The sequence below is a fragment of the Ictalurus furcatus genome, chromosome 23 (assembly GCF_023375685.1).
Source record: "Ictalurus furcatus strain D&B chromosome 23, Billie_1.0, whole genome shotgun sequence".
Lineage (NCBI taxonomy): Eukaryota > Metazoa > Chordata > Actinopteri > Siluriformes > Ictaluridae > Ictalurus > Ictalurus furcatus.
This window is the reverse complement of record NC_071277.1, coordinates 12716238-12734823: the sequence shown is the minus strand read 5'-3', so window position 1 is coordinate 12734823 and position 18586 is coordinate 12716238. Positions and strand designations below refer to the sequence as shown.

The following is an 18586-nucleotide window of genomic DNA, read 5'->3' as shown; positions in this document are numbered from 1 at the left end:
TACCTTGAAGGATCTGTCTGAGAGATAGGATTCCACCCAGTGCAGAGCCGTTCCGGTGATGCCCAGGCTGGAGAGAGTTGACAGGAGGATCTGATGGTTGACAGTGTCAAAAGCAGCAGAGAGGTCGAGTAGGATGAGGGCAGATGATCTAGAGGTTGCTCTTGCTAGTCGTAAGGCTTCAGTGACGGAAAGCATAGCAGTCTCCGTGGAGTGATTGCTCTTGAAGCCTGACTGCTTGGTGTCCAGGAGGTTGTTCTGTATGAGAAAATTGGAGAGTTGATTAAAAACGGCGCTGTCAAGAATTTTGGAAAGGAAAGGGAGGGGGGAAACAGGTCTGTACTTGTCAACCACAGCAGGGTTAAGTGACAGTTTTTTAAGCAGCGGGGTAACCCGGGCCTGCTTAAATGAGGTTGGGTATGTGCCAGTAGAGAGGGATGTGTTAAAGATGTGTGTGAGTACAGGTAATAGTGTGGGACAGATGGACTGACGAAGGTGAGAAGGGATAGGGTAAAGAGGACAGGTTGTGGGATGGCAAGAGAGGAGGAGTTTAGAGAGCCGGTCTATGCATGTCTGGGGTTGAGAACTGGTTTCTGATTGATGTAACCTTGTTGGAAAAGAAAGTGGCAAAGTCATCTGCAGTGAGAGAGGTAGGGGGAGGGGGGGACAGAGTAGAGAAGAAAAGGTTTTGAAGGGAGTGTAGGTGTTGGGAGAGCTGCCAATTTTCTCTTGGTAGTATGTGGCTTTAGCAATGGAGATGCTATTGGAAAAAGAGGAGAGAAGTGTTTGGTAATTGGTTAGGTCAGTTGGATTGTTAGATTTACTCCATTTCCTTTCAGATGCTCTTAGTTTGGCCCAGTTGTTACGCAGAGCTTCTGAGAGCCAAGGGCTAGACGGTGTTGTGCGAGCAGGTCTGGAGGATAGGGGGCAGATGCTGTCAAGAGAATTTGTTATGAAGCAACATTATGAACCCTGATGAGAGTAAATGATGCAGATGCCATGCAAACTTTATTAAACAAAAATACTGCACTAATTATTTTTATCTGCATTTGTATTATTTTGCAATTATATTAGTTAACTATTATCTGTTCAATCAGTCTAATGTAATCATATTCTGTTACATTGCTAGTATTTAAGTGTGGGCACATGGAAAAGTTATGACAGCAGTTTCTAAAGATGTTTATATCATCATGTACATATCATACATATCTCGTGTTTGCATCTCATGATGTTATAGACAGAAAAATGTTAACAAAGGTAATCTGATTTTGTTATACTTTACCAGTAAACCATTAATAAGAGTGATAGTAGGCAGTTACATGTGAGGACTGTAAAGCTCATTTTAAACCATTTTATTTCAGATGCAATATGCACACTGCTCCTGCATAGTTGCAATACCATACATACTGATCAGTATACCTGTTTAGACTCGCTGGAAGAGGGGAACTAGCAGTGTACAATGTGTATACAAACCACAGTTCTATTACAAATACCGTATGTTTTAAAAAAATACACAAAGGGCAAAAATCTCTCGCCACTGCTTTTGGTTCAGCAGGTGAAAAAAAATCTAGCTCATATCTAACTACTTAACTCTTGAAATTATTATTAATAATAAAACTGCCATGATGATCAAGAAAACTGTCTGTCATTCGGCTATTGCTAGTGGGAAAACTGGTAACATAATTTTTCTTAATGTCACAAGCCTAGGATACACCCAGGGTGATATTTCGGTGGTAGACATTCAGCAGAGCAATGAGACTACCTGATACAAATGTTTGAAGTGCAGTAGTGTAACTGGGACTTCTATTTGACACCATGGCAAATTGGGCATGGGGAAAAAGACGATGTATAATCTCGAAATTTTGTATTTAGATAGCTATAAAGAAACTTTATGGATCCCGAGGGAAATTACAGCAGTGCTAAAATGACAAACATTCACAAACGACCATAAATACAATATAAAGGAAAAAAATATAGTAAGAAGGTGGGGGTGGGGCTTGTCTCTGCAATAGATAAGTGCAGTGCCATTAAAAGAGAGTTGCGGCGAGATCAAAATTTGTCACGTGGTTCATGTAGCTCTCAATAGTTCCGAGTAAGTCTGCGCCTAACCTGTTGGAATGGGTTTAAGCAGGACAGGCAGCAGTAACGACTATATTTGCATCAATTTTCTGTGAATATTAACATAATGTGCTTTTATTACTACATTTATAATAGCATTTTTTTCTGGGAAGTGATTGAGAGACAGCATTAATCAATTTTTGTGTTCTCTCTTTTGGAGGAAGAGGGGGTTGCTCCCATAATGTAGAATACATTTACAGTATGTATGTATTCATATTTTTTTCATGCTTCTATGGTCATAATCTTATCTTATGTTAAGACCTCCACAAAAGCATGCACAACAAGTGAATATCAATGAATGCGAGCAACTGCTCAATTTAACCCACAATAGAATAGTGAAAAATAAACAAGGCAAAAAATGGCATTCAGAAAAACATTTTATGATCTATCCAGGAAGAGGGTAGATAACTTTTTTCCTTGAGTGGGCAGTCTTCATAGAAACTCATTCGACCTCGTACAGGGAGATAAAGATGACAGAAAACAGGCCACTTTTATGCAATTCCTGGAAAGTGATTCTGCTGAAATTAATGAGTGAAATTGATGAATAAAATGACAGCATCTATAAAAAAAAATACTATACCTCTTATTATATATTATTCAATTAATTCTTTATTACAGACCCATAGGTCCATATCAAAAAGTAAAAAGAACACATGCAAACATATATTTATGAAAAACAGACATTATTTAAACACAAACTTTGATTCCAATGCTTCCAAAAGCAGGAAAAATCACTTAATGTAATACTATTTAAGACTATTATGATACTATTTTTTTTTTTAAATCACTTAATCGACACGTGAAATTATACATATAATTCCTTAAGACCCACTGAACATAATCGTCATCGTTTAAATAATTTCTAATGATGTGACCCAAGTACTTTATTTACCACGTTTAAAACTTGGTCACCTATATAGAAAGAAGGAAAATTTAGCTTAAGGTCATCTTTGGTTTTAACAATCATAATCACAGTTTTTTTTTTTTTTTAAGTATTAAATTTAATAACATGCTGCCTTAGGTGCATCTAAAAACACACAAATACTGTAGTTATGTCTATTATATTTACTAAACACTTCCTTTAACCCTCTTACCCCTAAGTTCCCACAGTATTATGTCCCATAACCCTATATTCCCCAGAGAAACAGCACGCCAGCAGTTCCTGGGCCAAAATCAACATTTTAATTTTAACATTTTTAGGCCTTGAAACAACTTATAATAATGTATTTGTGTAATATTACTTTGAAAATGAAGCAGTTCAGTGTTTTTACTAAACTTAGAGCACAATTCTTAACTAGAGAAATTACGAAAAAATGCTCGCTAAAATCCTTATACTCATTTAGAAGTACCATACGAGCATCAGCGTAGTCAATGCCTTCGAATAAATTCAAGTAAATAATAAATAAATAAATGCATTTTAGCGCCAAAAGTCAAGTTTCTGGTGATAATCAGACCAGCAGGTAGTGTTTTCACGAATGCACAGAGATGGTCAGGTTATGACTCCAGACACCTGCAGTGTCAGTCGCACTGGTTGATGCTGAAGATGAAGACTGATCAGGGTCTGAATCAGGAGAGTTTGCGTCTCTTTCGGTTTCGGTTTCAACATCGCCTGAACTTTCACTGCTGTCACTATCTAGAATCCTTGCTCTCGCCTGTGTAACTGTGTATGTTTTTTCTTTTTTTTTTTCACTGTTTTAGATGTACCTGTGTAGGTGTAACTTTAGCTGGAACACGATTAGCTTTTCACTTTGGCATTTTTAGTTCACCTCTACTAGTACACCAATATTCACGCTTGGGTCTTCATCGTAATGCCGGCGTAATGTCATAATCACGTCCCGACGTCATGACGTCATCAACCTTCCGGGTTAAAAAATAATAATTAAATAAGTAAGGAATCATAGCAGAGAAATGCCGGTACACCGGCCTTACGGAGATAACGTTTACACTGTAAATCCTCTATATCGGCCTTACGGGGATTTGGCATAGACGACCAAGCCGGTATATCGTCCTTAAGATAAAGTTTATTATTATTATTATTATTATTATTATTATTATTATTATTACGGGAATAGATCAAAGACGGGCAAGCCGGTTTTTCGGCCATACGGGGTAAAAGGGTTAATGAATATATGCATAAATCAGAGCCATGCTTACTTTTAAAACCAAATTGATTATCTGTAATTACTAAATATTCTTTGAGCCTATCCATAAGGATTCGCTTAAATACTTTTGAAATTATACTTGCCAAAGCAATTGGCCTATAATTTTCTGTACCAGATATTTTACCTATTTTATATTTAATTACTGGCACTAGAAAAACTGTTAACCGAGAATCAGGTAGCACAGCATGAATTAAGAATCCTGTGAAACACAAAGCAAGTAACACTAAAATCTTTGTACTAGCATGCTTCAAATGTTCTGCTGTTATTTGATATGTACCACGTGGTTTATTCACTGCCAGTTTCTCAATTGCATAACTGACCTCAACAGGTCTAATAATCACACCACCATCATTCGTAACATGACCAACTTTGACTCTGAACACAATTAAAAATATCCCCATAATATTTTCTCCACAAGGTAATATTGCCCCAACAACCCCATCAATGGTAGTTGGCAGTGGTACTTTACAATTATTAATAACCTTAACTTCTTTCCAAAATTCATACACACTATTTTATCTTGAATGGGATATTCAGCAAGCACAAATGGGTATGATTGTTAGGTGTCCAAATACTTTAGCCATATGGTAGGTGCATCAAATAAAGTGGCAAAGCAACTGCATGTTTTGGTGTACGTGTGTACCTCAGGATCTTCTACCAGAGTTGCAGGCAGTGTGCCAGTGCTTTGAGCCAGTGGGTCCAGCTGGTGTAGAAGTGGTCCCATCAGAGAACCTGGTAGAAGCAAGTCTTATTTCACATGCTCTTTCTGAGTTCAGCCCTGAGCCACAGTGTACCAGGAGAAAGAGGAAAGTGGAAGCTGACAATGAGAATGACTGCCCTGCCCGAAAAATTGTGGGTGATGGCACGCGATCACTTACGACTCCTGTTAGTTGGAGTTCCTGCAATACTGAGATTGTGATCAGGTGAGCAATTTAGTGGCATCACATGTATATTAAGAAAAATCAAATGTGAGTTCTACATGTTGGTTTTCCTTACAGTGATCTCACCATGGAAATAGTACGGTATCGTCTGATTGGTCCGCTCTCCCCCTCTGTTCTGACTGAGATACTTGTACCAGCAACTGACTGTGAGGTGAGATGAGTTCCAGCTTGTGCAGTAAACAGCTAACTTGGGTCCTGTTAATACAGAGGTGCTGATGTCCTTGTGATGCCTCAGTACAGATGCTAGTGTTATTAGCATTCATGTCTAAGCTGGTCTTACCATATTGCAAAAATCACTATTTAAAATTTTTTTTTTTTTTAAAGAGTAATACCAAAATGACATCTTCCCCTTTCTGGTGGCCAGAGGAGTGTAAGAAAGAGGAGAGCATGTCCCTACATCGCCAACAAACAGATGTTTTTCAGCTGCTGAGAGGTATACTGTTTTTATTGCCATCTCACTCTTATTTTCCAGGAACCAATCACTAACATGCCATAATTAGCTTTATTGTGGCAGTTTTTGTTCAAACAAGTTTAATATAAAAGAAGAGCATTACAGAAACTCCTCTCCCTTGGTGCAGCAAATCTAGCTCATCAATAAATAAATATATAACTGTTGTGATTCCTTTAGCAGAATATAAAAAGTGTAATAAATAATTAAAAATTATTTACAAATAAGGTGTATACTCTACGGCTGAGCTCCCAGCAGGGTGTGTTCTGGGGCTGACTGTAGACGACCCAAGACTGTCTTTGTCTGCGAAACGGGGAAAAGTTACGCCTGACCTTCACCGGACACAAGGTGAACACACTCATGAAAACGTGTTTACACAGTGTATATATTTGTCGCGTTAACCCTACCATTATGTTCTGGAAACAGTGGAAAACACTGAAAAAAACTATTACGGCAAAAAGTAATTTGCAGAACGTTACTTTATTCAGCTTGTCAACTGGATGCCATGTGGATATTTCTGGCAAGCTTTCTGTCTTCTATATAATGTGACTTACTAAGCAGGCTAACACTTTCAAAGCAGTGATGTATTTCTCAAACCAGGAATGTGTTATTTTAACCGATTTACGGTTTTTAGGTTTGTTACGTTCATACAGATGAGAGAAGTTTGCTGGTCACATTATCTGACTCTACTATAAAGCTGGGATACCCTCCCAGTGCTTCTGCAAGTCAAAATGGAGTCCTAGAAGTGCCATTTCATTATAATGACCATATGAATAACGATCGAGAGCAATCATGTAAAAATGACAGAAAACACGCATTGTATGTACCACTTTTACAATATTTATAGTTAATTAAAAATTATTTTTGTGGAGAGCCCAGCAGAAATGCAGTTCCCTTCAAAAGGATTGGAATGGCAAGGTCAATTCTTTTGTATTTGCTATACGCTGAAGATATTTGGGTTTGAGATCGAAAGATGACGTGATGGATCAGAATTTCAGCTTTCATTTCCTGATATTTACATCTAGATGTGTTAAACAACTTGGAACATGGCATCTTTGGTGGCAGACCACACAGGTAGTAGGTGAGCAAAAGTATTGGAACAGATTGTCTTAAAGTAACACTTAATATTTGGGTACATATTCCTTTCTTACCATAACTGCATCAAGTCAGCGACCCACTGATCAACTATTGCATTGTTCTATTCCTGTCTTGTACCACAGTTTCTTTCAGTTGTTTGTTTTGGGGGGTTTCTCAGGAGATGAGAAGCATGCATATTTGGATTAAGCTCTGGTGATTGGCTTGGCCAGTCTAAAACCTTCCACTGTTTTCTCCTGATGAAGTCCTGTTGTGTTGGCAGTGTGTTTTGGGTCATTGTCTTGCTGGATTATGAAGTTTGTCCTAAATAGATTGGATGTAAATTGGCAGACAGAATGTTTCTGTAGACTTTTGAATTCATTCTGCTGCTACCTCCATGAGTTACATCATCAGTAAAGAATAGTGAGCCTGTTCCAGAGGAAGGTATGCAACCCCAAGCCGTAACACTACCTCCACCGTACTTGACTGATTAGCTTGTATGTTTTGTTCTTTCTTTCTCCACACTTTTGCCTTTCCATCACTTTGGTAAAGGTTAATCTTGGCACAATCACATACACACACCCATTCATACACTATGTACACTTTAGACACGCCAATCAGCCTACCATGCATGTCTTTGGACTGGGGGAGGAAACCGGAGTACCCAGAGGAAACCCCCGCAGCAGGGGGAGAACATGCAAGCTCTGCACACACATGGCCCTGGCGGGACTCGAACCCTGGACCCTGGAGCTGCTAACCACTAAGAAACCGTGTACCCGGTTTCAGAACTTCTCACTATTTCTTTGCGAACTTCCGATTCTTACTGCTGAGTGGTTTGCATCTAGTGGTATAGGCTCTATATTTCTGCTCTTCTTAAAACGGTGGATTGTGGTACCTTCACCCCTGCCCTGTGGAGGTTGTTAAGGTCACTGACTTTTATCTATCCATCCATCTATCTACCTACCTACCTACCTTCCCGCCCCCCCCAACTCACAATTTTCCTGTCATCAACTGCTATTTTTCCTTGGCTGACCTGTTTGATCTCTGGTTGTTAGTATACCAGTGGTTTCTTTTTCAGGACATTCCAAATTGTTGTACTGGCTATGCCCAATACTTGGCAATGGTTCTGATCAAGTTTCCCTCTTTTCTTAACTTGTTAAATGGTTTGCTTTTCTTCTATAGACAACTCTCTGGTTTTCATGTTGTTTTATGCTTTGTAACAACAAATGCAGTCTTCACAGGAGAAATCCAGGGCTCAAACCAAGAATAGACATTCAGAGCTATTGTTTAAACAAATCAATCTAACAGTGCATACCTGGCAGGGCCCGACAATGCGAGCGTTTCACTAGCATTTGTGACTAAAAATAGATCTGTGTGAACTGTAAAATGTATTTAGGAGCATGTGTGTGAATAATATTAAGTATTACAAAATTCAGCCCAAGCCACCTCAAATTTTTTTTTTTCTTCCAACAAAAAAAGTTGATATAACAACAATGTGGTCACTGCACTGAACCAATGCTGTCTGTTGGGAAAAATAAATAGATCATGTGATAGGTGATCCACTCTTCAGGGTGCTCTAGCGTAAATGCACAGTGAGCTAGATAGATGGCTAAAGTTGGCTAATAACATACGGAAAGTATGAAGCCTATTAATTATTATTTCAAAAGACTGTGTGACAGAAACGGAAGTTTCGACTGAAACAGTTGACTGTTGACAAAGTAATGTTAACTGAAGCCCCAGGCGGTGATATCAGTTCGTCCTCTACCTCCGGAAGGAAATGCAATTTTAACCTGCAGTAGGGTAATATGATGTAATCTAGCTAACAACACTCCACAAATATTGTAGTTAGCTAGCTAATGCATTGCAATTTAGTCATAACTATCAAAATACAAGTTGGCGAAAAACAGCCTTGTTTTATGTTAGTTAAATTTTATTTTAATAGTTCCCATTATCAACAACAAGGTTGTTCACATTAAATGATCTGTAAGTTTTAATCAGTTACAGTATGCATTCATTTGGACTGTTATTATGCCTTGGTTAATTTGTTTTAATGAAATAATCATTTGCTTATAAATGCTTGGGATAGATAGATAGATACATTAGACAGATAGATGGATGGGTAGATGGATAAGCAGAGGATAATTATGTAATAACACTGCATATATAATAATGTTCATCTGGGTTAGCAGTGGTTTTTGCCTCGCCACACTTCCATGGATGCAATTTTTGCCCAGTGTCTTTCTGATAGTGAAGTCATGAACAGTGACCTTTATTAATGCAAGAGAGGCCTGTACTTCCTTTGATGTTGTCCTTGGCACTTTCTGACTTGCTGGATGAGTAATTGCTGTGTTCTTGGAGGACTTTTGGAAGGTTGGCTACTTCTGGGAAGGTTCACTACTGTGCCGAGTTTTTCCATTTGGAGATAAAGGCTCTCACTGTGGTCCTTTGGAGTCCCAGAGCCTTTGAAATAGCTTTATAACACTTCCCATACTGATGTTTTTGGGGAATTAGTAACTATGGGGGCAAATAGATTTTCACACAGGCCCAGCTGGTATTGGATAACTTTTTTTGCTTCAATAATTAACATTATCATTTAAAAATTTTATTTTGTTTACTCAGGTTGCCTTTGTTTTATCTTAGATTTTGTTTTAATTTCTGAAACAATTTAGTATGAGAGATACACAAAAATAGGAGAAATCAGGGTGGAGCAAATAGTTTTTCACAGCCCTGTACAGATACAAATACAGATACTCGTTAATGAGCAGTGCACACCAATCCAAAATATCAGCCATTCCTGGTCATTGCCACAACCCTGTTTTTGTTTTGAAATGTGAAACATGATGGAGATTTCTTATCAATGCTGGCTGGTTTTTGTGTGTGTGGATGTGGTTTTGTGTGGTAGGTGTTGATGAGGAACAAAGAAGAAATTTGGCACTGAGAGGAGTCTCTTCTGTCTGTGCTCAAAGTGCCCTATGGGAGAAATCTGTCCGAGAGAATGTTACAAACAACAAGATTTCAGAACAGGTACCCCACACACAGATGCACAATTCCACTCTCTTAATCCCCCTCTTAAAACCAACCAAACACACACGCACGTATACACATAAAGGCACTGCATGGTTTCATAAAAAAAATGCTTACTTCACACAGTGTGCATTGCCATGTTACGGTTACTATTTCATATCCAATTCAATTCACCTTGGCTGAGTACCTGTGTCCTATTGTACATAGTCTCAGTTCTGTAGAGGTTGCTATTAACAAAATGTTTGACAGTCCCAGTAAGTTTCCTATTACACATAACGTAAAAAAAACAACTCCGACATATGGCTTATTTTATGTTAGTGTGTGTACTATAGATTGATTACACGAAAGATGAGCTACTGAGTGTGGAACAGTGAATTAGTTGGCCTGTAATGGCACCAGTACATTAATCACAGTGAAAATAAAATTGAATGCATGTATTCTGTGTCTGGATATCAAATGGTGTTCTGTTGTGCCTGTAGTTTACTAGGGCTTACCTTTGTTAACCTCGTGCTCAGAGTGAACTAAAAGTGTGTGCATGCGTCAGGATCTGAACAGGATGAAGAGGGAGTTGTTAGTTCCAGGGTCCAGGTTGCTGACCCCTGCACAGAGCCGAGTGCCAATTCTGCTGGTTAACCAGGCAGGGAAACAGCTGGGAGAGGAGCGGCTTGGATGGGGATCCGGTTGGGACTTGCTCCTGCCCAAGGGTTGGGGCATGGCATTTTGGGTACCTTTGGTAAAGACAAGCTTCTTTTTATCCTACAAAGCTTTAGAAGTACCTGGCAACCTGGAAACGTTTAGTTTGTGATCAAAGACCTGTAAAAATTTAAATAAACTGCAGGTTAGCTGATATTATCCCACACAGTTAATCTACTCGACTGCTAATTACCAGCCCCTAATTGTTTTTAAATGCCAGTATGTCAACCATTCAGGTACCAGACTTGTTAGGAGGTCTGGGTATGAAGTTATGTGGTTTGAGCTCTGATGAATCTTTTCAGTAATAGGCAATGTTGGGTAAGTTACTCAAAAAAGGTAATCCATTACAGATTACTTTAAAATTGCAATTTGATTACATTACTTTTTTTATGCAGTAATCATTAATCAGATTACTAATTACTTTCAAGTTACTTTCAAAACCTACCAAACTACAAAAATGCACTACAAAGTGAATAGTTCTTTCAGTAATTTTAGCGCACGTGTTCCGGTGACTCATTAAAGCGTATTCTCATTGCTTATTAACTGAAGCAGCCGCCAGGGGCGTTAGTTGGACTGTAATCATCCAGGGCTGGGCCCAGATTCTTCTCCATGCATTTTTTTCCCAGCTCAGCTAGTAGTCAAAGTTTTATTTTATGTACACTGAGGTAACTTGGTTGTCAATGTATGACACGATCAGAAAAAGTTGGATTTGTCCTAAAACTTGCCTCGGGTGTTGTCACTGTTTGTAGGACTACCAGACCGATTAAAATATTAAACTCTTTTTGTTTGTTTGGTGTCACTAGCCAAGGGGAGGCACAACTAAGCTATGGGTTTAGCTGCTTTGCCATGCAAAGTACATTATCTTTCTTTATGCTCTGCTCATATGATGTTCATGTAAACTGGAACTCATTTACATATCTTGTTTTCCTGCTCAGCATGAGAGGATGTCACTGTTAGGGCTGTGACGGTGGCAGTGTTTATATTTTATTAATTTTTTTTTTTAACCACCGCCAGGTTAATGACCTAATCCTTGTGGAGAGCGGTGGTGGGGAGGAGCAGGGGTTAGAGATTGGGTGTGAAATTTATATCACTATATATAATATAATAATAATAATAATAATAATAATAATAATAATAATATATATATAAAATGTATGTATGTGTGTGTGTATGTATGTATGTATGTAAAAAAAAAATATATATATATATATATATATATATATATATATATATATATATATATATATATATATATATATATACACACATACACACACACACAGTATCTCACAAAAGTGAGTACACCCCTCACATTTTTGTAAATATTTGATTATATCTTTTCATGTGACAACACTGAAGAAATGACACTTTGCTACAATGTAAAGTAATGAGTGTACAGCTTGTGTAACAGTGTAAATTTGCTGTCCCCTCAAAATAACTCAACACACAGCCATTAATGTCTAAACCTCTGGCAACAAAAGCGAGTACACCCCTAAGTGAAAATGTCCAAATTGGGCCCAAAGTGTAAATATTTTGTGTGGCCACCATTATTTTCCCGCACTGCCTTAACCCTCATGGGCATGGAGTTCACCAGAGCTTTGCAGGTTGCCACTGGAGTCCTCTTCCACTCCTCCATGATGACATCACGGAGCTGGTGGATGTTATAGACCTTGTGCTCCTCCACCTTCTGTTTGAGAATGCCCCACAGATGCTCAATAGAGTTTAGGTCTGGAAACATGCTTGGCCAGTCCATCACCTACACCCTCAGCTTTTTTAGCAAGGCAGTGGTCGTCTTGGAGGTGTGTTTTGGGGTCGTTATCATGCTGGAATACATGCTGGGATCATGCTCTGCTTCAGTATGTCACAGTACATGTTGGCATTCATGGTTCCCTCAATAAACTGTAGCTCCCCAGTGCCGGCAGCACTCATGCAGCCCCAGACCATGACACTCCCACCACCGTGCTTGACTGTAGGCAAGACACACTTGTCTTTGTACTCCTCACCTGGTTGCCATCACACACGCTTGACACCATCTGAACCAAATAAGTTTATCTTGGTCTCATCAGACTACAGGACATGGTTCCAGTAATCCATGTCCTTAATCTGCTTGTCTTCAGCAAACTGTTTGCGGCTTTCTTGTGCATCATCTTTAGAAGAGGCTTCCTTCTGGGACGACAGCCATGCAGACCAATTTGATGCAGTGTGCGGTGTATGGTCTGAGCACTGACAGACTGACCCCCCACCCCTTCAGCCTCTGCAGCAATGCTGGCAGCACTCATACGTCTATTTCCCAAACACAACCTCTGGATATGATGCTGAGCAAGTGCACTCAACTTCTTTGGTTGACCATGGCGAGGCTTGTTCTGAGTGGAACCTGTCCTGTTAAACCGCTGTATGGTCTTGGTACCATGCTGCAGCTTAGTGTCAGGGTCTTGGCAATCTTCTTATAGCCTAGGCCATCTTTATGTAGAGCAACAATTATTTTTTCAGATCCTCCGAGAGTTCTTTGCCATGAGGTGCCATGTTGAACTTCCAGTGACCAGTATGAGGGAGTGTGTGAGCGATGACACCATATTTAACACACCTGCTCCCCATTTACACCTGAGACCTTGTAACACTAACAAGTCATATGACACCGGGGAGGGAAAATGGCTAATTGGGCCCAATTTGGACATTTTCACTTAGGGGTGTACTCACTTTTGTTGCCAGTGGTTTAGACATTAATGGCTGTGTGTTGTTATTTTGAGGGGACAGCAAATTTACACTGTTACAAAAGCTGTACATTCACTACATTGTAGCAAAGTGTAATTTCTTCAGTGTTGTCACATGAAAAGATATACTCAAATATTTACAAAAATGTGAGGGGTATACTCACTTTTGTGAGATACTGTGTGTGTGTATATATATATATATATATATATATATATATATATATATATATATATATATATATATATATATATATATATAAATATAAATAAAAAATCAAATGAGGCTTTGAGAAACAGCCTGTGGGATACGTTATTGTGGTTGAGGTGCAGAGGAGAGAAGTGAAACACGCACATTTCACTGACAAATACTTTATTTCTTTTACAAGTGTAGTATACCATAAGCCTATGAAACTTTGAAAGAAATACCAGTAGGACGGTAACCTAAATATGTTAAAAAGTTAAATATTAAATAAAATTAAGAAACACGGCTGAGAGTCATGCCTGGAGATGGATCCTGAGATTTGTAGGCTGTGTTTGCCCGTTTAACCAACATATGACTTCGTCCAAATTGATTGGTTCAGCTTGTTTGTTAGGCACGAATCCAAAATGTTCTCAGATCGCCAATGTAACATTTGGTTTCCCAACAAGATCCATCGTGGCGGCAGAACCCAAAGTAAAATTGCAGAAACCGCCTGACTGGGTTTTGCCGAGCTCAAACGAACACGCTCCAAACTAACAGACACCATATAAGGTTTGGTTATGATTACATAATTTGTGTATTAATATAAAATCTCCCCCCATATGGTAGGCTGTCAATACAAATTAATATAGCAACTGTTGTTGTTTTATTATTGTATACAAAACATTGTACTTTGTACTTGTTATAGTGCTCACTCAAGCAGAAACATTAACGTGACGTGTGATTTGACACCACCACAGGTGGCACTCCATCACCGCGGTGGCGAGGTCATGGTAACAGTCACAGTCCTAGTTACTGTCTCAGTTTCAACCCCTTTACTGGTAAAATAAAAAATTTGCATATATATCCATTTTTCCTCACATTGACAGTGTGAGTTAGTGTTTGGAAGAATTGAGAGCTGTCGCCCAATAAGACTCGAGTGTTTCCACGTATTTTCCTGTAAATCCTGTCTGAGTGGTCTCGCCTCTGTTCACTGAAGATATAAAATTACAACACTGCCGTCTAATTTTACTCACATTCTATTACGTAGTGACAAACCACTCCTAAGTGGAAAATTATTCGGGGCTAAAGAAAATATCTTCAGGGCTACAGCCCAGCATGCCCAAGCCAGGTTACGCCCCTGGCAGCCGTGCAAAACGTGATTCATTATAAAAAATAATTTTACTTATTTATTGTTAAGAAAACAAAATTTTGTAATGCAAGTAAAGTAATTTTATTGACCTCAGTAAATGTAATCAAATTTAATAATTTTAAAACGTAATGCATTACATTACTGTGCTGTCAGAAAAAGTAATTAGAATACAGTAATGCATTACTTTGTAATGTGTTATACCCAACTCTGGTAATAAGGAAAATGCCATTAAATGGGATCTTTCAGGTATCCATATAGTGTATGTACTGTCATGCCCTTGACTTATGTAATCCTGTGTGTCAGGTGTACTGTGGTGTACGTGTTGGGGGTCTCCAGATGAGTTTAAAACACTCCCAGTATAAAAGCGTGCCCCATTTTCCTCATGATTACCCAGACTGCCCTGCAGGTGTCCGCTTCCAGGAGCAGCAGGAGATCGAACTGCTGGAAAAGTTTAAGAGGTGCAAAAACTTTATTAAAGTATGTCATTTCTGACACTGTCTACTGTTGAATTGTTGTTATAACCTTGTGTAGTGCATCTCTTCTGGAGTCTCAAGTCTTAGGATTCCTTTTCTTGTAGCTTCCTAAAGAGGAGGACATAATACTTTTTGGGATTCTTGACTTGACAGGTTTTAGCAGAAAACTAGAATTTTGGCTTGTCAATGTTGTTCTTGATATAATAGTTCAATTTAGCCTGTGATGATTGATACATTTAGCATTACCTTGTGATTACCCGCAGACGCCCACCTTCCAAACGCACAAACTACATCAAATATGGCTGCGCGACTCCTTTCCGGTGCCCCTGGCAACAACTGGTAGAGGAATGGGAGAAGGGAGTGAAACAGCATGAAGACAACCAAGACACCAAGACAATTAAAATAAAAGACATGACATCGCTCTCTGGAGCTGGCCCGAACCCAGCACCTGCCTTTACTGTTCTGAGGTACAGTAGTTGTCACATTTCATAGTAATTCTTTCAGGTCTTAAATCTTGTTAAAAAAATTTAATGTGTTAATAAATAAGGTGGAGAGAAATCAACTAGTCAACTAATTAACATACATTCTGGAATTTGTTTCTAACAACTTTGCACATCTGGGTCCTGTTTTTTAAAAAAAATTTTATTTTATTTTTTTTTAAAATTATTTATGCCTATTATTCTTGGCAAATTTGGTCTGTCGAATTGGATGGAGATTGGAGCTGGTGAAAAACAATTTAAATCTTGCCACAGATTCTCAATTGGACTGAGGTCTGGGCTTTGATTGGACCATTGTAACACATTCACAGTTCACACACACTATCAAATAATACATACAATTTTGAAGTTAACAAAAACCAGATCAGTCGCATGGACAAAAGTAAGTGCACCCTACGTTTATCACACCTTCAAATCTATAAAGTTAGAATTGTGTGTTAAAGACTAGGTGCCAGTGATTAGAACTGCTTAGGGAGTGTAGGTGTTATTTAAACCTCTTGCATTTAGTGTCTGGTGTTCCCTTTGCTATTTAGGAGTATGGTGTCCTCATGCTAAGATCTAAAGACTTCTGTAAGGCCTTCAGAAAAAAGGGTTGTGGATGCCTCTGAGTCTGGCAAGGGATTTAAAATGATCTCTAAATTATTTGAAATGCATCATTCCACTGTAAGGAAAATAATCTACAAGTGGCGCAGATTTCAAATGACTGCCAATTTGTCCAGGACTGGCCATTCTAGCAAATTCAGCCCAAGAGCAGACACTCTGATCCAAAACATCGCAAAGAATCCCAAAATTTCATCACAGGATCTGCTAGCAAGTCTGTTGGTGTCAAAGTGCATGCATCTCCAATCAGAGATTGCTCAAATTTGACCTGCATGGGTGGCGTGCCAGGAAAAAGGCTTCGTTCTAAATAGAATATTAAAGCAAGATTACAGTTTGCCAATGAGCACATAGGCAAAGACCAGGCCTTTTGGAATAATTTGCTCTGGACAGATTAATCAAAGATAGAGTTGTTTGGCCTGACCAAAGACGGCTTGCTTTTCAGGAGAAGCACCTCATACCAACTGTGAAGCATGATGGTTGAAATGTTATGGTTTGGTGTTATTTCGGTGCCTCTGGGAATGGATAGCTTGCATTCACTGATTCAACTGAGAAAAAGAAGAAATTGAGGGTTATGGAATGTCCTAGTCAAAGCCCGGATTTGAATCGCATTCAAATTTTGTGGTGGGTTTTGAAACAGGTAGTACATGCAAGAAAACCCTCAAACATCTTGCAACTGAAAGAATATTGCATGGAAAAGTGGTCAAAAATTCCAGCAAGTTGATGTCAGAGACTGGTGGACAATTATGCAAAATGCTTACAAGAAGTTATTTCTGCTAAAGGGGGCAATAATAGCTTCTGAAGCCAAGGGTGTACTTACTTTTTCCTACAGAAGAATATCACTTTTCTTGAGTAAATAATTTAAAAAGCTAATTTTCCTTGTGGTCTTGTTCATGTATATCAATTTCATTAATAGGTACTGTTTCAAAGATGATCAAATGTTTGCTTGTCCAAATATGTGGTGTAAAAAAAAATAAAAAAGGCCAACAATTTCCTGGGGTGTACTTACTTTTTCACAGGACTCTGTATGTGTTCATGCTTGTATATACAGCCATAACTTAAAAACCACTGGCCGGTGAAGTGAATAACATTTTTTTTTTTAAAAAAAAAAAGAAAAAAAAAATCTTATTACAATGTCACCTGTCATGGGGTGGGATTTATTAAGCAGTGAGTGAACAGTCAGTTCTTGAAGTTGATGTGTTGGAAGTCAGAAAGATGGGCAAGCGTAAGGATCCGAGTGATTGACAAGGGACACATCGTGATAGCTGGAAAACTGTCAAATTATCTCCAAAACAGCTGGTCTTGTGGGGTGTTCCCGGTATGTAGTGGTTAGTACCTACTAGGGATATACCGATACCAGTACTCGGGTGTCGGCCCGATACTTTGCTCCTGTACTCGTACTCGTACTTGTAAAACTACCCCGATACAACCGCACCGATACCACTTTATGTCAACATGACATAGCCTAACCTCTCGTCAGTTGAGCAGGTAATCGGAAGAGGAGCAATGTCAGCAATTTGGAGATATTTTAAGATAAGTGATGATAAAAGTAGAGCAGACTGCAAACTATGCTCTGCTAAACTGTTAAGAGTAGGGGTAAAAAAATAGCTCATTTAACAGAAGCAATTTGATTAGACATCTAAAGAACAAACATAACACCGAGTGCCAAGAGTTTGCTAATGCTAGTGTAAGAGGGGTTAAGGAGAACTTGTGACAGTCCAATCTCTAACCAGGTTCGAATAATGCAGGCATACACACGTAGAAATAAAGCTTTTACTAACTTTGTCAGAGCTACATTTCCTCATGGATCACTGACATGAACTTTTTCATGCTCTCCCCTTGCGCATGTCCCCCTACCCCAACATGAACTCAGTACGTCACTCGCACAAGCGCAACAGCACTACTTCTCATACTGAACACAATTATACTGAAATATAAATGACTCATAATATAAATTTGCCTAATCGCACATAAACATTGAAAATAAAATAAAGCATTTAAAACTCTTATACAAAATATAAAACAGAGCAATAAATCTCACACTAGCAGCGGGAAACAGCAACAACCAACTTAGCAGCAACCAACTTGGAGAAGCGAGAGAAAATGTCCAGAGACAACCCACGGGCAGTAAAACTAACAGAAGCTCTTACCCAGTTGATTGCTCTTGATGACCAACCGTTGTCAGTTGTAGATAATACAGGATTTCGTCGTCTTCTTGGTGTACATGAGCCGAAGTATGAGATTCCCAGCCGTCACCACATTACAGATACCGCATTACCAAAGCTGCATGACTTGGTGAAAAAGCACATCAGGAACCTGTTACAGGACATTTTGGCCTTCAGCTTCACCACTGATATTTGGACTAGCAGAGTCAGCCCAATGTCTCTTAAGTTTAACAGCACAGTGGATTAATGAGGATTTTACTCCCCAGAGAGTCGTTTTACAAGCAACGCAGTTTAGGGGTTCGCACACTGGCCAAGCCATAGCAGGTGCATTTGATGACATGCTTCAGATATGGGG

The 18586-nt window shown here is 38.9% G+C and overlaps 1 protein-coding gene across 1 annotated transcript in view; it reads left to right on the top strand.

Annotated features, from left to right (window-relative positions):
- Nucleotides 1-18586, top strand: part of pop1 (POP1 homolog, ribonuclease P/MRP subunit) — a 29093-nt gene that overhangs the window by 7982 nt on the left and 2525 nt on the right. Inside the window, exons 8-15 of the mRNA XM_053611633.1 lie at nt 4926-5200; nt 5276-5369; nt 5543-5651; nt 5895-6014; nt 9643-9764; nt 10309-10497; nt 14803-14957; nt 15236-15439. Coding sequence (XP_053467608.1) covers nt 4926-5200; nt 5276-5369; nt 5543-5651; nt 5895-6014; nt 9643-9764; nt 10309-10497; nt 14803-14957; nt 15236-15439 — 1268 coding nt within the window. The remainder of the gene's footprint in view (nt 1-4925; nt 5201-5275; nt 5370-5542; nt 5652-5894; nt 6015-9642; nt 9765-10308; nt 10498-14802; nt 14958-15235; nt 15440-18586) is intronic.